The sequence below is a fragment of the Ceratotherium simum genome, chromosome 5, assembly GCF_057802395.1.
Source record: "Ceratotherium simum simum isolate JZ-2026a chromosome 5, ASM5780239v1, whole genome shotgun sequence".
NCBI classification, from domain to species: Eukaryota; Metazoa; Chordata; class Mammalia; order Perissodactyla; family Rhinocerotidae; genus Ceratotherium; species Ceratotherium simum.
The window spans coordinates 81524923-81552704 of record NC_141904.1 but is presented as its reverse complement, the minus strand read 5'-3'; the positions used below and the strand labels follow the sequence as shown (position 1 = coordinate 81552704).

General features: G+C 49.4%; 1 protein-coding gene across 1 annotated transcript; it reads right to left on the bottom strand.

The window, feature by feature from the left end:
- Window positions 1-3810: 3810 nt before the first annotated feature.
- CAV3 (caveolin 3) lies at window positions 3811-14020 on the bottom strand. The gene is made up of 2 exons (XM_004442202.3): window positions 13907-14020; window positions 3811-4152 (listed from the first exon to the last, which is right to left on the bottom strand). The coding sequence occupies exons 1-2, from the start codon at window positions 14018-14020 to the stop codon at window positions 3811-3813; spliced, it is 456 nt and encodes a 151-aa protein (XP_004442259.1).
- Window positions 14021-27782: the final 13762 nt, after the last annotated feature.

Sequence of the window (27782 nt, the reverse complement as noted above, 5' to 3'; positions counted from 1 at the left end):
AGAATGAGCTAGCAGGGTGTAGATGTTCAGGGAGATGAGAGACTGAAATGCCAGTGTTCAAAGTCTGCATTTCGTATGAGACCTTCAGTACTGACTGGAGACTGAGGATGTTGTCACCTTTGGACCCAGAGGCGTTGCAGTGTGCTTGTGACGTGCCTTAGACTGCCAACACTAGCCAGCCCTGCTCTGTGGGAAGTAATGGGATGCTGGTGTGGGGTCCCAGTGCCCACGTACAGGACCCTGGGGCACTCTGGCTGCAAACAGTGATGGTGGGGCTGCTGGCATTTGAGCCTCTCTGCTCACCAGTCAGAGATGCCCCCGTCTCTGCTGTTCCCAGGGAAGCTGCCATCTTAGCAGCCAGCAGAGGCCACTGGGGATCAAGGAGACAGCGACTCTCAGTAGCTTTTTCTGACCAAGGGCACAACCTTCCTAAGAACCTTGGAGTTGCAACGTTCTTGGGCACCAGAACCAACTGGACATTTGATTTCAGTAGCACCTCTGGCTATACGCCCCTCCCCTCCCAGTCTTGTCCTGCAGAATATTTTCACCGTCTCTTAGTCTTTCCCCAACCAAAGCCTGGAAGAATGAGTGAGGGGTCCAGAACGCTACCTCGAGCTCAGTTGTTTCTGTTCTCCTTCCCTTGTCCCCATGCCTGAGGTCTGCAAACCATCTGTTTCCATAGTTTCACACCGGTTTACAAACCTGACACATGTCTGGAGGTTCCAATAAATTGCAATATGCAGATTTTCTTCTGGAATGTTTCATTGTTCTGGTGGTCAAAAGTGAAATATGAGCATTTGAAGACTCAGAGCCTTATTTTTCAGGCCCTGAAAAACATTCTGTCACACAGTTTGGTCTCCTTTTGGGATGGGTCTATGGGCTGTGACTGCAGGAGGCTACCTTTTACAAAGATCCTGGTTTCAGAGTGCTTAACCTTTTGTATTTAATTGCAATGAAATACCACTAAATGCAGAATGTGAATTACTCGATTTTGTTCTGTTGTGACTTCTGTGGTACCCTCGGGTTCTGTGCCATTTGGTGAATGATGTGGCCAATAATGAGATGTCTGCTTCATTAGCTGCTTTATAGAAGGTGCACCTAATAAACATTTTTTTCATACATTGCTTTGCCCTCTTTCTCCTTCTCAAGAACAGTGACCATGTCTGGTGGCTTGCAGACTTGAATTTCCTTGTGGGGCTGTGGAGTTATCTGCCTGATTATGACAGAGGGGCACCTGGGCTGTTGGGGGTGGTGGGGGGAGGAGGGGCCCTGGTCCCATTGTCTTCTGTCACAGGGACTCTCATTTGTCAGAGTTCTGCCAGAAGATGCTCTAAGTCCCAGGAACAAACCTCTTGTGTGATGTAGCCACACCCACTGCGTGCTACAGTCTAACTCTGGAGAAAATAGGATTCTAGATTGTCACCTTGAAGGGGCCCTAACACATATTTCTTCAAGTGGGATACGGGGCCACCTGCAGAATCACAGGTGGGTTTGTCTTCGTTCCTGGGCTCCACTGCTGAATCACAGTCTGCAGCCGGGGCCCCACACCTGCATTTTGAACAAGAGTCCCTGATGATCTGGATGTAGTGTATGAGATCTCCACCTCCCTCCTCTGGCCCATTCTCATTACGCCCCCAGCGTGCTGTCCTGCACGCTGCTGCTCAAGGGGTGTCCTGGGAGGAACGGAACTCCTCAGACACACATGCCTCTAAACGTGGATCCTGTCTCCAGTTCTATGAACTTCACGGTAACTGAGTACCTGCCAAGGTCTGCCCTAGAGAAAGACAGCGAGCTTGAAAAATTGGAATCCTAGTCAAATCAGGGTCTAGCAAATGCCAGGATGGTGAAAAATCTCTGCATAAGCCAAGATTCCAAGTCTGAAACTGATGGCCTAATGATTTCAAGAGACGTTTGAAAGGGCAGGCCCTTCGAGGAGGGTGTAAGTAATATTGGCTTTAAACCTTTTCAGCAGGAGGAGCCTGGGCTCGCTGGGTCCACTTGAGAATGCAGAGCCCCAGGGTAGAGCAAAGAGCAGTGGGCTGGAACCACAGCACGAACCTGGCTAGCTGCGCACCTTTTGGCAAGTCTGCTGACCTCTCTGGGCTGTAACTTCCTCATCTGGAAAAAATTAAGGGATGGATGATGAAGTGTTTAGGAGTAAAAGATACTGATATCTGCAGCTTATTTAAAAATGTTTAAAGAAAGATGAAATTGGTGGACGGATAGAGACGTGACAAAGCAGGAACACTGAAATGTTAATTCTAGAGCCTGGATGGATGGTGGGTATATAGTGCTCACGGCAAACCCTTTCAACTTTCCTTTGTGTTTAAAAATTTCATAATGCTAAAAAAAAAAAAGTGGGTAAAATTTTAGAGCTGAAGTGGGCATTAGAAATCATTTTATGGATGATAAAATTGAGGCCAGATAAGGCAGCTAGGAGGAGAGGCAGCACTAGAACCGAGGCTGCCTGTGCCCTGTCTCCCAGTCCATGTGTGGTCACCCTACCACATTGTCCCCCAAGACCCCTTGGGCTCATGGCCAGGCACCAGTGAAGTGATACTTCTGAAAACCTGAAAAGTGCTGTGGAACCTTAATTTTATGAGACTTAAATGGGTGTTGCATGAAAAAAAAAAAAAAAAGGTCAAATAGGATTGGGAGATACTGGCCTAAACAGGTTTTTTTTACTGCAGGACTTGTCAGAGCCTTTAATGTACTAATATCTATTGAAAATCTCTGAGAGCAATGTATAGCATTTGCCAAACAAATTTAACCACAAGAGCCACCCCCACCTTTTTTATGAAGACTAAGTTCTGGATAACACACTTGGGAAAAGCATCCCTAAAGAATGTGAGATTGCTGGGTTAGTTGTTATTTTTTTGGTGGGGGTAGGTGGGGAGGAGGTGGGACTTTCCCTTTCTATTGCTTCCTATTTCCATAGTGAGTCCACTCATGCACACATTGGACCTTATGCTCCCATCACATCTGTTAGGGCTGAAGGTGTACATGTGCCAAGTGGCAATGCCAGGGGCTTGGGTCTGGTGAGCCCGAGGAGAGGTTCAGAGAGGTGTGAACCCAGGCCCTGCCCTCAGTGGTCCCCAGGCAGGGTCCCCACCCCTTCCAGCCCAAGGGCCATTTTCTTCTGTTGGTGACCACTGGCTGGCCCAGGGGCAACAGAAGTCAGTGAGAAATAATCTCCCAAAGAATATGGGGCAGCAGATACCCAGCAAACAAGAAAAATCTTAAGAGAAACCAAACTCTGTTCTGGTTCTTGGATTTGGCGGGGAGAAGGGTTGACCAACTTGCCTCTTTGTTTCTCAGGGCAGCGAAATATATTTCTGGAGCTGATCAGGACACGCACGCACCTTATGGACACACACAAAACGTAGCATTCCCCAAATGCCGCCGAAATCCTTTATTGGAGCCACCCTCCGAACGCCAACAGTCACTGATGGCTCTCCCGGGCGGCGTGCGTGGACAGGTTGACCCCGGGGGGAACCGAGTGCTGGTCGATGCTGTTACAGTACAGGTGAACGCAAGGACTTGAAGTAGCTGCCTCTTAGCAAACGATCTTCCCTCACGCCCCGGCACGGGGGCATCGTGGGGGGACGGGGCAGAGTGAAGGGCCACTGTGCTTCCGTCTGGGGGCTGTCTTTTCTTTCTGGCTTCCCTAAACTGTGCGCTCCTATCTTGGGGGGGAAATAGCAGTCCCTAAGGAGAAAGAGCTCGCGGAAGCACCCCGTGGAGCAGTACTGTGGGGCCAGCCTGGCCTGACTCCCCCCGTCCGGCCACCCCCCGTCGCCCCACCGGGCGTTACACTTCCTTCCGCAGCATCACCTTGATGCTGCTGCACATCTGGCCCAGGGCGGCGAAGAGCGGGTTGCAGAAGGTGCGGATGCAGAGGGAGTAGATGTGGCTGATGCACTGGATCTCGATCAGGTAGCTCTTAATGCACGGCACCACCGCCCAGATGTGGCAGAAGGAGATGCAGGCGAACAGGAAGCCCCAGAGCAGGGCCAGCGGGACGCCGAGCAGCGTGGACAGCAGGCGGTAGCACCAGTACTTGGAGACGGTGAAGGTGGTGTAGCTCACCTTCCACACGCCGTCGAAGCTGTAGGTGCCCACGGGCTCCGCGATCACGTCTTCGAAATCCACCTGCGGGGGCGGGAGGGGAATCCTCAAGTCACAGATCCACTCGCTTCTCAGGCGTTTGGGAGTGAGCATCAGATCCCCCCTGGAGGGCTTCTTAAACTGATGGCGGGACCCCACGCCGGGGATCCTGACCCGCCACATTGGGGGTGGGGCCTGAGACTCTGCATTTCTGACAAGCTCCCAGGTGATGCTGATGCGGCCCTAGAGCAGTGAGGCACAAGAGCTGGTCCACCCCCCCATCTGTGGGTGGATAAGCAGGCCCCGAGGAGTTGAGTGACTCGCTTAAAGTCAGCAGTAAGTCAGAGGCAGGCCTAGAGGCACGGCTCTCAAATTCTATTATTTTGTGATCCCAGGGAGTTGGACAGTCATAGTCATCCCCAAAAGATGTACCGCGTGCTGCTGATGCAATGGTGAACGGGCACAGGTTCCTGCCCTCCCAGAGCTTATGGCGGGACTTGTACCAATGGGATAAATGTTCGAGAAGGGAAGGACAGGGGGCTGTGTGCATTTCACTCAGCCTGGGGATAAGGGAAGCCTTCCTGGAGGAAGAGACATCTGGCTAAGCTGATACCTGCAGTAGCCAGGTGGAGGGAGGAGTCGTGGGCTGGAAAAGAACGTGTGGGGCAGTAACTGCTGGGGCCTAGTGGGACAGACAGTGTGTGCTCTCAGGGCAATGCAGGTGCTTCTGGAGGGCTGAGTGCAGGCCCGGCGGCCAGAGTGGCTGTAGAGGCGGGACAGACATGGGGTGATGAGCAGCCTCTGAAGGTTTTTGCGCAGGGAGCGGCTCGCCCGGATCTGAGTTGTTTTTTTCTTTCTGAGGTGTAGTTGACATATAGCATTATATTAGTCTCAGGTGTACAGCATAATGATTCGCTATCTGTATAGATTGGGAAATGATCAGCACACTAAGTGAAGTTAACATCCATCACCACACATAGTTACAAATTTGTGTCTGTGGTGAGAACTTTTAAGATTTACTCTCTTAGCAACTTTCAAATATGCAATAGAGTATTATTAACTATAGTCACCATGCTGTCCGTCACATGCCCAGGACTTATTTATTTTATAACTGGTAGTTTGTACTTTTTGACCCCCTTCACCCATTTCGCCCACCCCTCACCTTTGACAACCACCAGTCTGTTCTCTGTGTCTCGATCTGAGTTTTGAGCAGCTCATTCTGGCTGCCGTGGTTGGGGCGCTGGCAAGGATGCATGTGGGGGACAAGTTGGGTGCCGTTGCAGTATTCCAGGCAGGACTTGACGGCGGCCTGGTTTGGGGTGATGGTGGTGAGCTAGAGTGCGCAGGTCTGAGCTATTTTAGGATCCGGCACATGGCAGAGTGAGGGCCTCGCCATCCTGGCTAGCAAAGGGTCTGGTGTCTGTGTGGCCCAGCTGGCCTGAAGCGCCTCGTGGGGTGATGGGAGTCATCTTCCTGGTCCTGCAGCGACCTCAGACTTTCCTCTCCCTGCTGCCCACCCCGTCCCTCCTTTGCGGCTGGAAGGAACATGGGCAATCAGAGAACCCGGTTCCCACATCCCACTGAAATGGGGACTGAGGTCCCATTTGGGAAGTGGGAAAAAATAATCAGTGGACTTAAAAAAAAAAGATTACTTTCAGCCAGGTCACTCACCCAACCTTGCTGGAGTGCCTGCTGTGCATTAAGCACTGTCATGGCTGCTTTCTATAAGTGATGTCATTCAGCGTCACTAAGTCTTGGCTGTCTTCTCTGTAAAATGGGGTCAGTGACCATCTTACAGTGTTCCTGGGCCAGTTTAATAAAAGTTGGTTGAATGAATGCACAAACTAATCAGACTAACGGGAGGGGTCCCCTGTCGGGGCCGGTGGGGCCAGAGCTCACACATCAACCAGCCAGGACGGGCCCCTTTCCCAGTTTTGTTGGGGGGCAGGGAGGTGGTCCTCTCCATGCACAAAGTTATTATTAAAATTGCTTTTCATTATAAAATTACATAGCCACATTGCAGAAAATTAAAGGAACAGCAAGAAGAAAACAAAAGCATCTCCAATTTGTGTTTCTCTAGCACTAAAAATACCATTGCTTGGGTACTTCTCTTTCCAGTGTGAAGTTTTTTGGTGGGGAAGTGGGCATAACTGTGTTGTACGTATACCACCTCTTGGGCAGTGCTTAGCACAATACCTGGCACGTGGTAGGTGCTCAGTGAGAGTAATTATTTGTTCCATTGCTCTGGCGTTCCCATGAAAAGATATCTCAGAAAATCTGTTGAGACCCCAGATCACAAGCTCGTATGATTCCGGCCTACCTCGTCATAAATGCGGGTGTGCTGAGGCCTGCGCTGGTTGGATGGATGGAATCCTCTTTTCGCTCGTTTTCTGCTGATGGTAATAATCCTACCCCCCGGGATGTCTCTGTTGTGTCTTTTAATTATCATTATTTTTGCAGAAGCCATTGGCGCTGACATTCGAATTATTTCCAGTGATTGCCTTCGGGCACTGTGCGTGGTCAACTGCTCCGTTTTCTGTCAGAAAATGTGCTCTCAGAGGACGGGCTGTGCTGGGAGGAGGTGGCTGTCTGCGCCTCGGGTTGACCGTGGAGACAGCTTTGGTCAGAGTGCTGGTTCGGGGAGATATTTATAAGACCCGGCTCACGCAGCTCTAGGCAGTGGTGCCAGTGTATCAGAAGCACACAGTGACTTCATTTCTTAGTTTGTTCCCAGAAGCGGAGGGGAGATGGCTTTTTCTGGGAGGGTGGTGGGGTGGGGGCTGGATCCATCGGTGGAGCCCCAGGGCTCCGTGTGCAGCTGGAGGGAGGGGTTGCGGCGGGAGGGGGAGAAGGTGGCTGGTGGTTCAGCTGGTGCCCCCTCCTCTGGCATATTTATTTTCAGAACAGCAAGAGAGCCAGTTGATGAATCGGAACCAGCCAGCGCAGCCCCCGCCGTCTCCAAAGGGCGGGGAAGGTGCAGGATAGCGGAGGATTCGGGGGAGGCCAGCAGCCACCCCCTGTCAAAAATACCTCCCCAGATTCCTGCGTGACTCAGTCCTTGGGCATCCAGGGCCCTGGACAACTCCAACAGGGTATCTGTGGGTGGGGAAACAGTGCTAGGCAGGGGGATAGACATCTGGTTCCAGCCCCTACTTGGCCATGGAGTTACTGTGTGACTTTGGGCACGGTGCTTTCCCTCTCTGGGCCTCTGGGGTTTTGTTTGTTTGTTTGTTTTTTTGTGTTTTAACTCTCCACCAAGATGATTGGGCCAAGATCCCTGATGAAACAGTTAGTTTTGGAGTCAGATGGTCCAAAGGGGTGGCTTAGCTTGGCTGGGTCTTACTTTGCTCCCCTGTTACCTTGCTGTTTAAAAGGTGGTCCACATTCAGTGCCTCCCTCGCCAACAAGGTAAGTACAGAAGTTGAGAGGAAGCATTTAGAAATATTCACAGAATTTTGACACAGTAATTTTGTGTCCATTGAATCTAATAATAATAAAAACTGGAGCTTATATTGTGGATGCCTGTTTTTCATTTCATTTCTCTAGTAATTCATTTTTATGCTGTAAGTTTTGGTGTACAGCAGATTGGAATCATACTAGTAAAACTGGCCCTTCACCCCGATTGTTGGAGAAGCACTGGCCTATAAAGCAGAAGCAGCTGCAAAACAGCTGAAAAATGGCAGAGCTTCGCTTCTTGTGTTATAATTGGTGATAACAAAAATAGAATCCTATACAATCTGGGATCACCGTAGTAACGCCCACAATTTGGCCCTTGTAGGTGTCAGCTTCGGTGGTGTGTCTTATATCTGGTATTTCACCCGGCCTGTAAGGGACGAGCAGGGGTGGAGCCCACGCTGGCCGGACATCAAAGCCTGCGCCTGAATTTCCTCTGCCGTCTCCCTGACCACAGCACGCAGCAAAGGCCCATGCTGAGGGCGGGAGGAGGGGGCCAGGGGTTAGCTGGAGCTTGGGGTCCAGGGCACCTTATGGGGGGACCTGAGGTACAGGGCTGGGGCTTAAAGGGACTTGGATTCCTGGAAAGGATTTGGAAAGAGACGGAGATAACAGAGGGCTTCAAGGTGAGAGAAAGGACCCTGCCAGAAGAACCCCGTCAGACCTCAGTGATGGGGTCCTTTCCCTCCTGCCCATCTTCCCCTCCTCTCTCCTGCGCTCTCAGTCTCTGCCTTCAGGAAAGCTGGTGCAGGCGGGATGAGAGCAGGAGGAATAGCCCTGGGTTGAGATCCAGGCTTGGCTGTGTACCAGCTTGTGGTGGGTGGTTAGCTAGTCTTCAGAGATGGCCCCCAATTAGTCATGCCTCTCAGTGTCTATGTCCTTGCACAGTCTCATCCCATGTCAAGTCTGGGCTTGCCCTGTGACTCGCTTTAACCACCAGAAGGTGGTGGAAGGGATGCTGTGCCAGTTCCGGTCCTAAGCCTCAAGAAGGCCTGGCTCAAGCTTGAGCTTCTGGGAGCCCTGAGCCCCATGTTGGAAGCCCACTGTTATACCCTGATCTAGAGACCAGTGCAGTTAGAAGTCCGTTGTTAGACCCTGCTCTAGAGACGGGTGGAGAGGCCATGTAAAGGGAGAGGCCCAACAGCACACGAAGATAGAGGCCCAGCCATCTCAGCATCCCAGCTGAGCCCAGCCTTCCATCCATCCCCACCAAGGCACCAGGCATGTGAGTGAGCCATCTTGGATGCTCCAGCTCAGTGGAGGCCCCAGCTGCATGCGAGGCTGCCAGTGGGACAAGCAGAACTGCCCAGCTGAGTCTAGTCAACCCACAGAACTGTGAGAGATCATCGAATGGTTGTTGCTTTAAGCCATCGAGTTTAGGGATGATTTGTTACACAGCAATAGATAACTGATACAGTGTGTCTTTAGGGATAACTGGAGATAAGTCTGGACTCCAGTTTATCTTCTATAGGACAAGGGGAACTTGTTTGCACTTGAAAGTGCAAAACATTCACCAGCCCTGCCCAATAAGAATTTCTGGTGGCAGGGCCCAGAAATCTGCATTTTATCAGGCTCCCCAAGAAAGTGGACCACATTTTGAAAAACTCTAGACTAGTTGATGCCCAGCGGTCCCCATAACACAAGTTACAAATACCTCAGTGAGAGTTAGCCCAAGGTGGCCCCCTTCTTAGAGGTACTTGACAGAGAGCAAGACATTTCCAAAAGGAAGGAATTCCCAGTGTGGAATAATTGGCAGTTTGCATGACCTTCCATAATCCAGCCTCAACCTGACCCTTCTGCCTCCTCTCCCACAAATTCCCTTTCAGATGCTCTGTCTTAGTTCCGTTGTTCTCTGGAACAGAGTAGTAAAGAGGTTTCATCTATGTGCCAGCTCTGCCTCACTGATGGTCCATGGCTTCCTGGAAAAGTGCTGGGATCAATTGGTAATGTCTGCCATGGACATAGGCAGGGGGAATGGCAATACCCATCCCTCATGTTTGCCAGCTCTGCCCAACATTCTTCTCGATGTTGTGGCCCTTGCTTTTTTTGTTCTTTTCTTGGAAAGCCTTATTCCCCCTTTCCACATTTAAACTTTTTCCCATTGTTTTATGCACCTTGGATACCACCTCCCCATGAAGCTGGATCCTGATTTTCCCAGGTGAAAGTAATGTCTTCCTCCCTTAACCTCCCGTGACACTTCGTCTGGTGCTAATTTATGGCATTTAGCACCTTCGCCCGTGGATTCTCATTATTTTAGCCTCATCTTCTCTTTTGGGCTGGATTCTTCTCAAGAGGAAGTACCAGGTCAGTTTCATCTTTCTGCAGCAGGGTGTCCAGATGGGCCCAAACTGGGAGCAGGGTTTGTAGAACTGGTGGGCTACTGGGTCCTCTGGGTGTTGATTAGCCTGAGCCGACAGGCAGAGGGTGTTTGTGTGTTTTACTGAAGGAGGAGGGCGTTTAGTGGCAGATGTGGGTTGGAGGTGGCTGGGAGCCAGTATGGTGGGCTGGGATCATGTCTGTCCCCCCGCCCTGTTTGAAGGGCCGACTTTAAGTGCCTGAGGAGAGAGCGATTGAAGCCAGGAGCTGAAGGAGCTGCATGACACTCTGGGCTCAGGCATCCCTGCTTTAGGGCCCGGTGCCTAAGTGTGTTAGGGAGAGGAAGCCTGTTGATGACACAGCCCTGGGCCCTCTCAGAAATAATGCAGGGGGACTTTGGAGTGGGGCCGGGGTCCTGCCTGGGGAAGAGGGCTGGAGCCTTCACAGCGGGGGTCTGAAGGGAAAGGGGTCCTCACTGGTAAGCTGGAGAGCCCTGGGGACCCTTGGCAAACATTCACACCCCTCCAGAGCCTGGCCTGGGGGCTTACACACAGTGGGTCTCATCACCATCTCCTCTGAGACAGCAAGTGCCTGGCACACAGTAGGCACCCAGCAATGATCTGAGGAATCAATGTCCCCGAATGGTGGTGATGGTGGGGGTGAAGGGACTGGAGTGTGCTCTCCCCAGCTGCTCAGCTCTGATCCCCCATGAGCCTCCCCTCTGCCCTGGGCCCTGCCCTGGACCTTGGAGACCACAGTGTAAGGCTGCTGGGCTGTACAGGGCTCTCCCTCTGCCTTGGGTGCTCATTTTCCAGCCTGGGTTCAAGGGCAGCACCAGGCCTGGCTTGGGGGAAGTCTGGGGAAGTTTTGACTCTGGAAAGTCAAAAGGGAGCGCCTCCCCTCTGCTGGGGGTCAAATCCACGGATGCTGTGGGTCTATCTCTTACTCTTCATCCTTGGCTTTTCTGTGTGAAACCTCAGCAGCTGGTGGCAGAGGGGACGGGTCTCCCTCCTCTCCACCCAGCCTCTGCCTACCAGGGACTTGGGCCCAGAGAGGGAAAGGGATTTGCCTAGAGTCACGCAGCAAGTTAGTGTCAGGGCTAGGACCAGAACTTGGGTCTCTGTAGCCTGGCCTTATTCCAGCATCTTCCTTTGTCACTCATCCTAGCCCATGAGGAGCCTGTTGCCACGTGTGAAGCCAGCCCTGATGGGTGTCTTCCGAGTCATCTCGGCCTCTGCCTTGTTTCTCTGTCTCCCTCACCCCTCACTCCCTTTTCCTTCCCCCACCTTCTGTCTTGTCTTTCCCCTGGTTGATGACAGAAGCCCGGGTGACCTGAAAGCTGACCTTCAGACAGACTGCCCCCCTTTCCCAGCCACGCTGCCTTCTCTCCTTTCCTTATTCTTTCTCAGACCGTTACACCAACCCGAAGTCGACTGGAACCTGTTTGTGGTATTTATCTGACTCTGTTTTATGATCCCCGTTCTAAATTTCAAAACTTTTTCATTTCTCACTCATTAAAAACAAAAGTCAAGTAACTCCCCAAACCAGAGAATGTCCAATAAATAATAATCTCCCCTTGACAAGATTATTTGTCGGCCTTTTGCTTAGCCTTTGAGTGATGTTTCTCTGGGGCTCAGGGCCTCCGGGGGGGACAGCTCTCAGCCTCAGGGGAGGCTGCATAAGCAGCTACGTCTGTGTGGCGACCCCCATCCCTCCCCTGGATTACAATCTGGGCCTGGAGCCGGCCCGAGCCGGCTCACTCCTGGCTCAGCGGGACCCGAGAGCCTCTCTCTACTTGTCACCTATTGTGGGTCTCCCTCAGAAACACATTCTCCCTTGGGGTCCTCTTCTCCATCCATCCCCAGCAGCTGGCTAGGGACCACCCAGGGGAACGTGGGTGTAAAAGCTTGCCCGTATAGTTCTCTTGTCCTGCAGGCTCCTCCAGGCTCACATTTCAGCCCCTAATCAGCTCACACTTGTCACACCCTTGCTGTGTGCCAGAAACTGTATTAGGCACTCTCAAACCCTTATCTCACTTAATCCTCACGTTATATTTCTATGGCACAGCGCTGCTCTGAGATGCATTTACCTGGTGGAGGTAAATGATATTATGCTCACTTTACAGGGGGGAACTGAGGCTTGCAAACCTAGGCGACTTGTCCACTGTCATTGTTTTTAGGTAGAAGAGTCTGGATTTGAAACCAGGTCTGTTAGTGTCAAGTTGGGGACTATTCCCTCTAGACCACGCTGCACAAACCATGACAAACACTATTTTACGTGCTTTTTAGTTTACAAAATTCGCTCCCTAGTTTTCGCCTTTGCAGCACTGTTCACCTGTGCTGTAATTACCCTACGCCACCACTAATGGTATTTATAAATACAATAATAGCACAATATGCGCTGCTATGAGAAATACCCTGAAGTGGGGGCACAGAGAAGGGAGCTACTGACTGCCTGGAGGAGTTGGGGAAGGCTTCCTGGAGGAGGTGGTGTGAGTTGGGTGTTGAAGGCTGAGTGGAGGAGAGGAGGCAGGGGCTCCTGGCAAAGCTACGGAGTGTGTTCTGGTTGGTGTGGCCGACTCCTAGCGCAGGGGCTGGAAGGTGGGAGCAAATGTGGCAGAAGAGGCAGGTTGGGGCTGGATTGTGTTGGGTTTTGAAAGCCATGGGGAGAAGTTAGGCTTTATCCAGCATGGGAGGTGTCCCACTGAACGGTGACAGTGCAGGGGCTGTGCTTCAGAGCAAGCCCTTAGCCACGCCATCTAATTCAGTGGTCGCCAGCTTTGAGTACTTGACCTGTGGCCATCGGACCTGAAGAATTCTAAATCTTGTTTAATTCTCATTAAAATGTAGAAACTCATTTTCAATTCTGTGATTGGAAAATGTTTAAGAATATTTGGAACGATGTGAGTGTGTGAATCGATTTTCAACCGTACATTTTATGAAATCTAAATACAGAACAAGGACTTCTGATGAAAATACGGAGTCTGAACTGAGATGCACCCTTAGTCTAAGACACACACTGGATTTGGAAGATGAAGACAGATTGTACAGTAGTTCATTAGTAAGCGTTTTATATTGATTACATGATGAAATGATACTGTTTTGGAGATATTGGGTTAAAGATCATGAAAATTAATTTCACCTGTTTGTTTTTCCTTTTTAAAATTGTGGCTGCTAGAAAATGTACAGTTCCATAGGGTGGTTGTGTAACGGGTCTCACTGTATTTTTATCGGGCAGCGCTGGTGTGAGGGTCTGATGCATTCAGGAGGCTGTGGAAGGCCCCAGGCACCGGCCCTGTCAACAACCTTTCTAGTGGCTCTGATGCAGGTGGCCGGGCAGCCTGCTCCCAGGACTTCTGCTGTAGAAAGATCCCTGTGGCTGCGGAGTGGAGGTTGGAGTGAGGGTGTGGGCCTGGAGGCAGCCAGGAGAGGAGAGAGGCCTGACAGGCAGCAGCCGTGGGGTGACAGCTCCCATCCGAGCATTCCCTTGCAGGGGCCTGGGCGCCCTCTGCGAGGCCTCTGCCCTGGCCTGGCCGCCCGACCTGGGGTCAGGCGGGAGCTGGTGTGAGCTCAGGGCAAGGCGCCGTCGTGGGGGGGCAATGCTCTTGGGGAGCGAGTGCCCCTGCAAGGGACCACCAGCCCCGCTGGAAGCCATCCTCTGGGGATTAACCCTGCGCCCACTGTGGAGCCCGCAGAAATGCCCGCTGGCACGGAAAAGAGCCCAGCTTGGCCACCTCGGCCCGTCCCTGGATGAGGGCCAGGAGCGAAGGGGAAGAGCTTGGGAGGAGTAGGGAGGCACTTTGCTCTGGGACTTGCCTCCCCCGGCCCAGGCAGTACCCGGGCCATGTCTGTGGCTCAGTTTTTGCTCTGGTTTATGCTAAAGGTTCTCTGGGGAGTGTACAAGCTGGGTTTTGAGCGAGGACTTGGAGGAGACAGAGGAACAGGTCTCTTCTCAGGGAAGCTATGGTATGGGAGCAGAGCCCTCCCCGGGAGCCCCTCGGGTGGCGGCGCCCAGCAGGCCCCCGGCCTACCTTCACTATGTCCTCATTAATGTTCTTGGGGTCTCGGTTCACCAGGTCGATCTCCTTACAGTGAATGTCCTTGACGATCTGGGCCTCCAGGTCTGTGCGCTCCTCGGCCATCATCGCGGAGCTGGGGGGACCCGCGGAGGGGATCTGAGCCGCGTGGCCGGCGGCGCTGAGAAGACTTGGGGCAGGGACACCAGTTCAGTGTCCCCAGACTTGTGCCCCCGCCGGCTAAATAGGCCCCACCCGGTGTGCCGGCTGACAGCTGTCCTGCATAACTTCGGCCTGCTTCTCGCTCAAGCCTCCCGTGGCAGGCCTCCAAGCTAAAATTAAGACAGAGCTCTGCTGCAAGGCCTGGCACTCCTTAAAGGGGGCTGTGCGGGCACTGGGCCTCCCGCGGGACAGCGGAGGGGCTGGCACCCCCCTGTGCCACCCAGGGCCTCGGCTGTTGGGGGGGCTGGAATTTGCCCCACCGCGGACAGCGTTCGGGCTCCTCCCGGAGGGGCAGTGGGGTTGGTCCCCAGCCCTGGCTCTTGCTGGCTGTGTGAGCTCGGGCACGCCTCCCCTCTCTGGGCCACCATGTCCCCAGCTGTAACGCGGGGCCATAATGATAACAACTGGGGCTCTGCCTACCCTCGCACTGAGGAGGAGCCGAGCTCCAGTGGAAAAGGGCTCTGGGAACTGAAATGCTGTCTGGTAGGGTTCTCGCTGGAGTCGTTAGTACCTGGCCCTGCTGTTTGGTGGCCCCGAGCAGGACTGAGGTTTCCCTGTTTCTGAGGTTTTCCCGTGGATGGGGAGTTGATGGACTGTGGGGTGATAGGGCGGGGAGTGAGACAGGGAAGGAGACGCCTGATGGGGTTGCCCACTCTCCTCTGCCTTCTTCTTCTTTTTTTTTTCTTTTTGTGAGGAAGATCAGCCCTGAGCTAGCATCCATGCCAATCCTCCTTTTTTTTTTTTTTTTGCTGGGGAAGACTGGCCCTGAGCTAACATCTGTGCCCATCTTCCTCCACTTTATATGGGAGTTGCCACAGCATGGCCTGACAAGCGGTGTGTTGGTGCACCCCTGGGATCCGAGCCCGAGTCACCGGCAGCAGAGTCCGTGCACTTAACTGCTGCGCCACAGGGCCGGCCCCTCCTCTGCCTTCTTGATGCCACGTGGAGGGGATGTGAAATCCACGTGTCCACTGCCCTTCGCCCTGCCCCTGGTGACAGCTTACAGGGTATCCACGGGCCCCAGACACAGTCCAGGCATCAGCAGGGAGCACCTCTCTTAGGTGCCTGCTCAGTTTTGTGTCCTCTTCCAACTCAGTCACCACTTGAGGCCCCCACAGCATGAAGGATGAAGACTCTGAGTCCCCCGGTGCCAGGATCTGTGCATACATTTTCCTTCCACCCGTGCATTCATTCAGGATTTGCTGACACCTTGGGGTAAACGGACAAATCAGGCTCTGTCCCTGCCTTGAGGATAGTCTAGGGGGACAGACTGATCAAAAAATAAGTAATTATAGTACAGTGTGGCAAGTGCTACAGATCAGAGATATTTTACAAAGAACTTGCCTTAGAAGTTCATAGGAGGCAATGGCTTACTCTGAGGGCATCCGGGAAGGCTTCCTGGAGGAGGTGGCTTTAGCGTTAGGTGTTGAAGGACAAGCAGGAGTTCACCACATAGAACATTTCAGGTAGCAATAGATATCAGAGGACTGGTGTGAATTAGAATGCTAAGAAGTGTGCAGTGGCTGTAGCAGGGGCTGTCTGGGGGGGAGAGGCAGGAGATATGGCTCGGCTCAGGCCTGGGTGCGAAGGATCTCAAATGTCATACTAAACAGCATGGATTTTATCTAGAGGTGCTGGGAAACCACTGACAACTTCAAAGCAGCAGAGGATCTTTATCAGATTTGCCTGTGAGGAAGATCACTGGGGATTGGATCTGGGTGAGGTTTGAGGCAGGAAGACTAATTGAAAAGCTGGAAGCGATAAGAGCTCTATCAGTAATTGCACTTGGCTACTAATAATAAAGATGCAAAATAATATTGGCTTGTACAAAGTAGGGACTTTTCTTCTCTCTTTCACATAACACAAATAGGTAGTTCAGAACTACTATGGTGGCTCCATGATGTCATCAGGCACCCAGACCTCCATCTTTCTGTTCTGCTATTCTCAGAGGCACCATATAGGCACAATATGGCTGCTGCTGTTCCAGCCATCATATCTCAGTCTAGACGAGAAGAAAGAGGAAAGGGCAGGGGCAGGAAAAGACATCTGCCAGGTGAGTTACCTCCATTAGAAAGCTTTCCCAGAAGTCCCACTTGACTACTTCTGTTTGTTCTCATTGGCCACCCCTCTTGGCAAAGGAGGCTAGGAAATGTAGATTTTTAGCTGAGCACACTGTTAGCCCTCACAGTGTCACTAGGGATAAATGGTAGGCAACTAGAAAACTCTGTCACTAAGTCTCTTAGGAATTATCTGTTTTGTTTTTTTTTCATCTCTTTGTCTGGGCCCCGAGGTCCTGGGGATCTGTACCTCCTCCTGCAAAGAGATTGGGACAAAGAAAGATCGTTGCTGCCTGTGTTCATGTGGCATCTGAGCCTGAGCTTTGTCCATTGCAGGACCAGATATGTCTGGTGAAAAGCTGGGGCAGCAGTATTGTCACAGGGATGGAGAGGCCACTGGAAGAGACCCGTCCTCAAGCAGAAGTGATGGTAACAGAGGGTAGTAACGATTATGGAAGATGCGTTTTCCAAAGATGGCCGCATCTGCACTCTTGCAGTGGGACTGACACTCCTTCCACCAAGAGATGGGTCTGTGTTCCTCCCCTTTAATCTGGGCAGGGGTTTGGATTATTCTGACTCATAGAGGACAACAGAACCGAGGCTGGGTGACTTTGGGGCCAGGCCATCAGAAGGGTGCAAATTCCTGGCTCTTTCCTCTTGGGAGGGATTCTTGCCCTTGGGACTCAGCTGCTGTGCTGCGAGGAAGCCCCAACCAGCCCATGTGGAGGGACACGTGCAAAGGACCCGAGGTCCCCTGCCATCAGCCAACATCAGCCATCAGACGGTGAGTGAACAAGGCTTCGGATGACTCCAGCCCCCAGTCTTCAAGTCCCCCCTAAACCTTTGCACCTTCCAGCTGAAGCCCAGCCATCATGGAAGAGGGACAATTTTTTTTCTCTGTGCCCTGTTTGAATATTGAAACCACTGAGTCCATGAGCAGAATACTTTTTTTTTGTGTCACTAAATTTTGGGGTAGCTTGTTTCACAGTCGTGGGAACTGGAACAAGCTGTGACAATAGTAGTAACAGCCATTACTGTTTGTGGAGGTTCACTCTGTGCTGGGGCCTGCTGAGGCACCCTCGGTGTGCATAAACTGGCTCGTTTGTCACGTGAAAGGGTCGCTGCCTTGAGCCAGCCATCAATGCTGACGGTCGAGCTTGTGGGGCACATTGTGGATTTTAGAGGAAGGAACTGCTGTGGCCCGAGGTGACCAGACAGTGCTTTCTGAAGGTGGCGGCACTTCAGCTGGACCAGAAGGGTGACTGGAATCAGAGAGGCAGGGTGGAAATTGCCAGATGCTGGAAGCAGAGAGCTGGCTCTCGTTTCATCATGACAATCCTATTTCCAAAGACAATGTCATGGAAAGAACATTTAACCCAGGAACCGTTAGTCCTGAGGTCCTTTCTTGGCCCCATCACTAACCAGCTTTGTGACCTCGGGCCAGCTAATTACCTTCTCTGTGCCTAGTGTCCTCACCTGTCAAACGTGGATGGGGAAACCCGCCACGTTCCTCACGCCCTGACTCTACCTCACCCCCAGGGGGATAACCTCGTGGGCCCCCGGGGGCCCGTGTACCCAGGAGAAAATGCGAGGAAGAACACACTGAAAGATGCAGCATTCACGTCAACCCTGGGGCGATGCTCCTGCCGTGAGAACGCAGTCAAGGAGGGAGAGGGACGTTCTGAAGCCCGTTGTGTGCCTGGGGTTTTATGGAGGACTCTGTGTTCTTATTTTATTTATTTATTTTTATTGTGAAATTTTTGTTGTACATTATTGTTTGTTTGTCAGTCACCATATAAGTGCATCCCTCCACCCCTTGTGCTCACCCCCACCCCCCTAGCCCCTGGTAACCACCAAACAGTTCTATCTGTGTGTGTGTTGGTTTATCTTCCACATATGAGTGAAATCATGCCCTGTTTTGTTTTTCTCTTTCTGGCTTATTTCACTTAACATAATACCCTCCAGGTCCATCGATGTTGTTGCAAATGGGACAATTTTGTCTTTTCTAATGGCTGAGTAGTATTCCATTGTATATATATGCCACATCTTCTTTATCCAGTCATCAGTCGAGGGACACTTGGGTTGCTTCCACTTCTTGGCTATAGTGAATAATGCTGCGTTGAACATAGGGGTGCAGAAGCCTCTTTGGATTGTTGATTTCAGGTTCGTTGGGTTTTAAAGGCGTTTTGTTGTTGTTTGGCTTGCTAAGAGAGAGAGAGAAAAAATCTTTGAAAATGAGAGGTGCAGGAAGACGTAAATTTGTGGGGTGTGAAAAGGGGAAGTAACAGGAAAGATGATGGAGACCGACTCGCCGAGAAAGTCGTGGCACTGCTATCTGGAGACTCAATCAACTGTCACATTTAGGGTTCCTGTTAACCAGTGAGATTTATCACTTATGCACAAGTTCCTGAGACAGGGGAGGCTGGGGTGAGTAGTAGAAAGGAAGGTTTTTGTTTTTCCCGGAGTTTACATCTAGGTGGAGGCTCCTATTACCTGTTCACGCCTTGGCTTTTGGAGTCACATTTGGAAGACAAAGCACAGCATTCCAAAGCTGGACGAGACCCAGTTTCTAGATTTTACAGACGAAGAAACTGAGGGCCCAGAGAGTCTTAGTTGGCGGAGGAGAGAGCTTGGGATTTGGAGACAAAAGAACCAAGAGTAATTACATGTGCCAGTCAGCAGGTCACTCCCCTCCAAGCTTCAGTTTACTCCTCTATATAAGGAGGATAAGAACACCATCTCTTCTTACCAGATTTTGGTACCTGATTCCTCCAGGAGATTTTGGGAGATTTTTGGAATGGTTTCCCAAAAAGAGCAATGTGATCTCAGGATGAATTAACAGAGATATACCATCTAGAATGATGGAGGTGACTGTTCTACTTAACTCTCCACTGGTCAGACTACACTTGGAGCCTTGTTTGGGTTCCATTCTTTAAGAGGGGTCTTGAGAAACTAGATCCTATCTATAGAGGGTGAGCAAGATGGTGCAGCTGTTTGAAACGTGAGAAACAGCAATATTGGGTTGGAGAAAAGGAGACTCAGTGGGGAGGGACAGAAGGACTTTACTGAAATCTCTGAAGGCTTAAGGGATGGGATTTGTTCTGGGTGGTCCCCAGGGCTGGCGAGTAAGTGGCAGATTTTGGCTTTGTTCCAGCCAGTGCCTGGCTCACAGGAGGCCCTCTTGATAATGACAGCTGATGGGATTTCTGTGAAGGGTACCAGGAAGAACCAACTCTCAGTTTTTCAGAAGTGTGACAGGCTGTTTCAGAAAGGGGAGAGCTTCCTGAGGCCAGAGTTGTTAAGGCAGAGAGTGAAAAGGAGTCAAAGATTGGAAGAGCAGAGGGAGAGGCAGACTTTGGGGTCAGAGAGTAAATATTTTAGGCAGGACTGGTTACATAATTTACAGGGCCCTGTGAAAAACAAAAATGCGGGGCTCCTTGTTAAGAAATGATTAAGAATTTCAAGACGGTGGCAGCAGAGCATTAAACCAAGCTTGTGGCGTCTTCTGAGCCCGGGGGCCTGTGGGTGGCTTGCCCATGAACTTGGCCCCGGGTTTAGGCTCTGTGGGCCACAGTGTCTGTCATAACAATTCAGCTCTGCGCTTGTCACACAAAAGCAGCACAGACAGTAGTAAAAGGGCTGTGGTTGTGTTCCCATAAAACTTTACTCGGAAAAATTTAAGTGGTGGCCAGATTTTGGCCCACAGGCAGTGGTTGGCCAACCCTGCTTTAATGACCTGAGATGGGTCATCAGAGCCACGCGGGATGGCGCTGCCCCAGCGCCGTGTCTGGCCAGCCCCTGTGCGTGTTTGACCCTCCACGCACAAAGAGCAAAGAGAGCGTGTTTGCTCTCTTACCTTCTCCTGCCCCGCCGGGGAAGAACAGCTCTGCCTGGAGTCCCACACGTCATTGGGATTCCTTGAATCCTTGCTTCTCTTTCCATCAGTGGGTGAGATCGAGTAAATGAACCCATGTGGCCATATCTCCTGCAAGGGTAGTTGCCCAAACAGCGGAGACTGGCCCCTGCCATTGCTCAGGGGGAGAGACAAGAGAGGGAAACTTTGCCAGCCTCAAGGACCAACAGGGACACACTGTCCAGAAACACACGGAGCAGGCTCTGGGGAAGGGGCCGTGTGCCTGTGGATGGGAACAGCGTTTGCCGTTTCCTTTCAGACCCAGGGCAGGCTCTGCTCTCTGAGAAGAGCAGGGGCGTCGGCATTCAGCCCGGCTTCGTTAGTTCATAGAGACCGGAGGCGTTCTGGGGGCTGGGATTTCTGCATCCCCCTGGGAGCAGCGTGGGGGCCGACCAAGAACCCCACTGATGTTGCAGAGACTGGGTGCCCTGAAGGTGGTGTTCTGGTCTAAAACCTCGTTCTGCTGGGCTCACGAGGGGCTGAGATGAGAGAGAGGTCGCTGCCGCTCCCTCTCTGTCTACTTAGTTCCCCATAGGATCTTGGTCTTTGCTTCAAAAAGAATTGGCTCCAATTTAATCCCGCCTGAGTTGTGGAAGTGACCTGCACAGAGCCCTGGTGAGTCCGAGAATACCCCCACGTCATGCACAACGCCTGTTTGAGAACAGATGGGGCTCGGCTCCTCTGTGCTGAGGGAAGCTTTCCTGGGGCCATTTTTTCATTCAACACACCTCGACTTAGTGCTGGCATTTTTGCTGGGCTCAGCAGAGGGAAACACAGATGAATAATGAATTATTTCAACAAACACTCGCTGGGTGTGTGGCACGTGGCAGGTGCTGGGGATACAATGGAGAAGATGACTCGGACCCCGACCTGGCAGATGGCACAGTTCTGCTGGGGAGGCAGACAAGAAAGAACGGTGACCGACAGACGGCCCAGCCTTGTGCCTGAACGTGGTAGGCAGGCGGCAAACGCTGGGAGGAAGCCGTAGGAGGAGGAACCAACATAGGGGAGGAGAGAGGCGCTAGAGCGCCCACAGACCCGCAGAGTGTGATGAAGTCCCCGTGAGCCGGTGGGTGGACACTGTCCCTGAGCTGTGGGCATTTCCTTCTTGGGCCGGTCGCGGTGAGCAAGGCCAGAACAGCTGGAGGAAGTTAGGATCGCTGGTTTTTGCAGGAAAGGAATTATTGCCTTCCTCCCCCCGGGTTTCACGAAGGAAGGCAATTTTGAGGAGTAATATGTATGGATTGACCTGTGTCCCCCCTAAAAGATGTTGAAGTCCTAACCCCCAGTTCCTGTGACTGTGACCCTTTTTTTTTTGTGTATGTGAGGAAGATCAGCCCTGAGCTAACATCTGCCAATCCTCCTCTTTTTGCTGAGGAAGACTGGCCTTGGGCTAACATCTGTGCCCATCTTCCTCTACTTTACATGGGACGCCGCCCCAGCATGGTCCGACAAGCGGTGCATCGGTGTGCGCCCGGGATCCGAACCCGGGCTACCAGCAGCAGAGCGCGCGCACTTAACCCCTACGCCACGGGGCTGGCCCCGAATGTGACCTTATTTAGAAATACAGTCTGCAGATGATCACGAAAGATGAAATCATTAGGGTAGGCTCTCATCCTGTGTGATGGTGTCCTTCTGAAAAGGGGTAATTTGGACACAGAGACAGACATGCACACAGGGAGAACGCCGTGGGAAGATTGGAGTGAATGGTACAAGCCAAGGAACCACCAGAAGCTAGGGGAGACGCCTGGAACAGAGCCTTCCCTACAGCCTTCAGAAGGAGTGTGGCCCTGCAGACCCTTTGATCTCAGACTCGTAGCCTCCAGAACTGTGAGACAATAAATCTCTGTTGTTTAAGCCACTCAGTTTGTGGTACTTTGTTACAGCAGCCATATCAAACTAACACACAATGGAAGGACCCAGACGTCTAACCGCATTAGTTTCCTTTTGCTGCTGTAACAAATGACCACAACTTATTTTAAAATAGGACAAAAATTTATTCTCTTACACTTCTGGAGGTCAGAAGTCCTAAAATCAAGGTGTTGAACGGCCAGCCTTCTGGAGGCTCTAGGGGAGAATTGGTCTCCTTGCGTTTTCTAGCTTCTAGAGGCCACGTGTATTCCTTGGTTGGTGGTCCCACCTCCATCTTCGAAGTCCATCTCTTCAACCCCTGCTCCAAATCAGGGGCTGGCTTCCAGGCTCTCGCCCCCGCCCCGCCCTCCCATACTCCCTCCAACCTCCAACCTAGATTCCTTTCGAGCCCTCGGCATCAGGTTCTCTGGGAATTCTGGGGCCCCATGTGCCAGAGCAGTCTTTCTAGACAGCGAAGACACTGCTGGCCCTCCGCTGAGCAGAACCTACTGGGCAGCCAAAATGCATCTGGCCCCCAGCCTCTCCTTCCCTCCTTCTCTTTTTATGTGAGTGTTATGTTGGCAGATGAAAAGCAGATTTGGGTCTCCATATAAGGAGAGACTGTCCAACAGCCGGAGCTCTCTGGGAATAGAGTAGGGTAGGGGTTTGGGTTGCTCACCTGGAGAATGCAGAATCCTGTGGATCTTGAGAACTTGGGCTTCTGAGTCAAACTGACTGAGAAAATCTACCAGTCATGGTTGTAAGACCTTGAGCCTTAGTTTTCTCCCCTGTAAAGTAGTAGTGATAATAATAGGATGAAATGAGGACAACGCCAGGGTCACAAACTTAAATGTCCTCGGGGGAAGTGAATGAGGCAGGCCAGGTGAAATAAATACGGGGCCTTGGTGGCCATCTCTCTTTTGATAGACCTGGGGACAAGAAACACACCCCTTTCCTCTTAGCTGTAGGAAAACAGACAGGGCAAACATTAATGATGTTAGCAAGGGATGCTCAGCCTCAGTGTGGGGAGACATTAAGGGGTGGTGGGGACTGTGGAAAGCTGGAGCTCGCATGCTCTACTGCCTTGGAGTGGAATGTGGTGTTCAAGCTTGGGGACGGAGCTGAATGGCTTAGCCTAAGTGAGGAGGGGCTGGGCGGGCATCGTCTGGGGCTATAGTCTTCATGGGCTGTGAAGAATCCCAATGCCCAGGCCACACCCCACACCAGTTATGGCAGTATCTCTAGGTTAGAACCCGGCATTGGTAATTTTTAAAGTTCCTCCTCTCAGTGATGCCCAGTTTTAGAACAACCAGCACACTGGCAGTGGCAAGGAGGTCAGGGCTGTGGGGTCCCCTGGCAATTGGGGCCAGGGAGAGAGACTGAGGGAGAGAAGGAATTCGTGGTAGGGATTTGGGGGTGAGTGCCATCTACTCTGCAGTGTGACTCCTCCCCATGATCCCTCACCGTCATCTTAAGGCTTCACATGTCCCAGTGTGCCTGTCGTCATGGGATTTGGAGGGAAGGCCCAAGTTTAGTATCAGAAGGACGTGGGCTAACACGGCGACTGTGCACAAGAAGAGCAACTGATTTACTGAGGCCGAAAGGGCCAATATTCTTGTGAAATTGTTAGAGGTGGTCGGTATTCTACGGAAACAGCACAACCCTTTTCAGAGCTTACATAAGAAGAGTTACCGATGTGTACTTACAATGAGAAAGGGGCTTGACAGACTGGAGATGAGGAGACAGCCTGTGGGAGCTGCAGAGGGACTGGCCAGTATCAGGATTAGAGCCGCCGGCTTAGCTGCTGAGGATTCAACATGAAATAACCTGTCCCAACAGCTACAAGCTCGGTAAACTCTAGCTTAGAATTTAATCCCAGCTCAAAGGAGAAAAAGACAATAGGATGTGCAGGAAATGACTGTCAAGAGGTTTAAGAGAGTGTTGTGAAAAAAGAGTCCTTGTCAGCCCAGGAAAAACATTTTGAGACATTCAGTAGGATCGTTCAACTGAGGCAGCAAAGGAGACTGAATCAGGTTGCGTTCGTCTGATGGACTGGGCACCTCTGCCTGTTAAATAAAAGTCATTCTTATTGAAATAGAATTTTTGGGTTTGCAAGTGGTGTTTATTTTGTTCAGATATATGAGGTCTTTGTTTTGCTCAGATATGTGAGGATGTCATGGTAACATTTCATTTTAATATGCTGCAGAGCTGGCATGGAGTTGTAGAGAAATTTTAATTTTTTAAAATTAAAGTATAATTGACATACAATATTATTTTTATATGACATACAATTTTATTATTTATTCAGGTGTACAACATAGCAATTCGATATTTATATAAATTACAGAATGCTCACCATTATAAGTCTAGTTACTTTCTGTCACCACATAAAGTTGTTATAATATTATTGACTATATTCCCTATGCTGTACATTATATCCCTGTGACTCATTTATTTTATAATTCGAAGTTTGTACCTCTTAATCCACTTCACGTATTTCACCCATCTCCCACCCCCATCCCCTCTGGCAACTCCAGTTTGTTCTCTGTATCTGTGAGTGTATTCCTGTTTTGTTCTGTTTGTACATTTGCTTTGTTTTTTAGATTCTACATATAAGTGAGATCATATGGTATTTGTCTTTCTCTATCTGACTTATTTCACTTAGTATAATACCCTACAGGTACATCCATGTTGTCACAAATGGCAAGATTTTATTCTTTTTTATGGCTGAGTAGTATTCCATTGTGTGTGTGTGTGTGTGTGTGTGTATGTACGTACCATATCTTCTTTATCCATTCATCTATCAATGGATGCTTAGGTTGTTTCCATATCTTGGCTATTGTATATAATGCTGCAATGAACATATGGGTGCATATGTCTTTTCAAATTAGTGTTTTTGTTTTCTTCAGATAAATACCCGGAAGTAGAGTTGCTGGATCATATAGTAGCTCTATTTTTAATTTTTTGAGGAACCTCCATACTGGTTTCCATAGTGGCTACACAAATTTATGTTCCCACCAACAGTGCACAAGGGTTCCCTTTTCTCTACATCCCTGCCAACACTTGTTATCTTGTCTTTTTGATAATAGCCATTCTGACAGATGTGAGCTGATCTCTCATTGTGGTTTTGATTTGCATTTCCCTGATGATTAGTGATGTTGAGCATCTTTTCATGTACCTGTTGGCCATCTGTATGTCTTTTTTGGAAAAATGTCTACTCAGGTCCTCTGCCCATTTTTTAATTGGATTGTTTGTTTTTTTGATATCAAGTTCTATGAGTTCTCTATATATTTTGGATATTAACCCCTTATCAGATATATGATTTGAAAATATCTTCTCCCATTCAGTAGGTTGTCTTTTCATTTTACTGATGGTTTCCTTTGCTGTGCAGAAGCTTTTTAGTTTGATGTAGTCCTGTTTATCTTTTATCTTGTCGCCCTTGCCTGAGGAGATAGATCCAAAAAAATATCACTAAGACTGATGTCAAGAAGCCTACTGCCTATGGTTTCTTCTAGGAGTTTTATAGTTTCAGGTCTTACATTCAAGTCTTTAATCTATTTGGAGTTAATTTTTATGTATGATTTAAGATAGCAGTCAAGTTTCCTTCTTTTGTATGTGAATGTCCAGTTTTCCCAACACCATTTATTAAAGAGACTGTTTTTCCCCATTGTATATTCTTGCCTCCTTTATCATAGATTACTTGACCATATAAGCGTGGGTTTGTTTCTGGGCTCTCTATTCTGTTCCCTTGATCTATGAGTCTGTTTTTGTGCTGATACCATACTGTTTTGATTACTTTGGCTTTGTAGTATAGTTTGAAATCAGAGATTGTGATACCTGCAGCTTTATTCTTCTTTTCAAAATTACTTTGACTATTGGGGGTCTTTTGTGCTTCTATATAAATTTTTGGATTCTTTGTTCTAGTTCTGTGAAAAATGCTATTGGTATTTTGATAGGGATTGCATTCAATCTGTAGATTGCTTTGGGGATTATGGACATTTTACCAACATTAATTCTTCCAATTCGTGAGCACAGTATATCTTTACATTTATTTGTGTCATCTTTAATTTCTTTCATCAATGTCATAGTTTTTGGAGTATAGGTTTTTCACCTCCTTGGTTAAATTTATTCCTAGGTATTTTATTCTTTTTGGTGCAATTGTAAATGAGATTATTTTCTTACTTTCTCTTTCTGATAGTTCATTCTTAGCGTATAGAAATGCAACAGATTTCTGTATATTAATTTCATATCCTGCAACTTTACTGAATTTATTTACTAGTTCTAGTAATTTTTTGTTAGAGTCTTCAGGGTTTTCTACATATTGTATCAGATCATCTGCAAAAGATGACACTTTTACTTCTTTCTTTTCAATTTGGATGCCTTTTATTTCTTTTTCTTGCCTAATTGCTGTGGTTAGGATTTCCAATACTGTGTTGAATAAAAGTGGTGATAGTGGGCATCCTTATCTTGTTCCTGATTTTAGAGGAAAACTCTTAGCTTTTCAGTGTGAATATGATGTTAGCTGTGGGCGTGTCATATATGCTTTTATTATGTTGAGGTATGTTCCCTTTATATCCACTTTTTTGAGAGTTTTCATCATAAGTGGATGTTGAATTTTGTCAAATGCTTTTACTGCATCTATTGAGATGATCATATGATTTTTAGTCTTCATTTTGTTGATGTGGTATATCACGTTGATTGACTTGTGGATAAATCATCCTTGCATCCCTGGAGTAAATCCCACTTAATCATGTTGTACAATCCTTTTAATGTATTGTTGAATTCAGTTTGGTAATATTTTGTTGAGGATTTTTGCATCTATGTTAATCTGGGACATTGGCCTGTAATTTTCTTTTGGTAACATCTTTGTCTAGTTTTGGTATCAGGGTAATGCTAGCCTTATAAAATGAGTTTGGAAGTGTTCCTTTCTCTTCAGTTTTTTGGAATAATTTGAGAAGGATAGGTATTAGCTCTTCTTTAAATGTTTGGCAGAATGCACCTTTGAAGCCATCTGGACCTGGACTTTTGTTTGTTGGGAGTTTTTTGATTACCGATTCAATTCCATTACTAGTAATTAGTCTATTCAGATTTTCTGTTTTTTCATGATTCAGTCTTGTAAGATTGTATGTTTCTAGGAATTTTTCCATTTCTTCTTTGTTGTCCAGTTTGTTGGGAGAAGTTTTAATTTTTGTCAACATGCATATGTACATCCACTGTTTATTTGTGTAGGAGGAATTAATCGTATTATGGGAAATAGGATGACATTTTGACAGACCTTAATTTTATCCCTATTTAGTGGACCGGGCAAAGAGTGGTTTGGTTGGTTGGTTCCCTGGAGACAAGGAAGTTGGGGCAGAAGGAAATGGCAGTGTGATATTGTGATTTATAACAACAAATATATATTTGGTCTTCTTCTGGTTCCTGGCACAGAGTTCCTAAAACCTTTGGAATTTCCCAAGTGAAGAGAGTGATAAAATTATCTCTTGTTATGTTAATGAGGTGACATTTGGAAATCCCCTAGGTCACCTAAGGATTGGGGCTGGTTTCCAGGGGAGCCAACCTTGTGATTAGAGGGTTGGAACTTTCAGCCCTGTTGTGTCTTCCCTCGTCTTGACCTCCTGAGAAGGGAGAGGGGCTAGACATTGAGTTCACTAATGGCCAATGATTTAATCAATCATGCCTATGTGATGAAGCCCCTATAAAAACTCAAAAGGAGGGGGTTTGGAGAGCTTCTAGGTTGGTGAACATGTGGAGATGTGGGGGGAGTGCCACTGAGAGAGAGCACAGAAGCTCCGTGCCCTTTCCCTGTACCTATGCATCACTTCTATCTGGCTGTTCCTGAATTTTG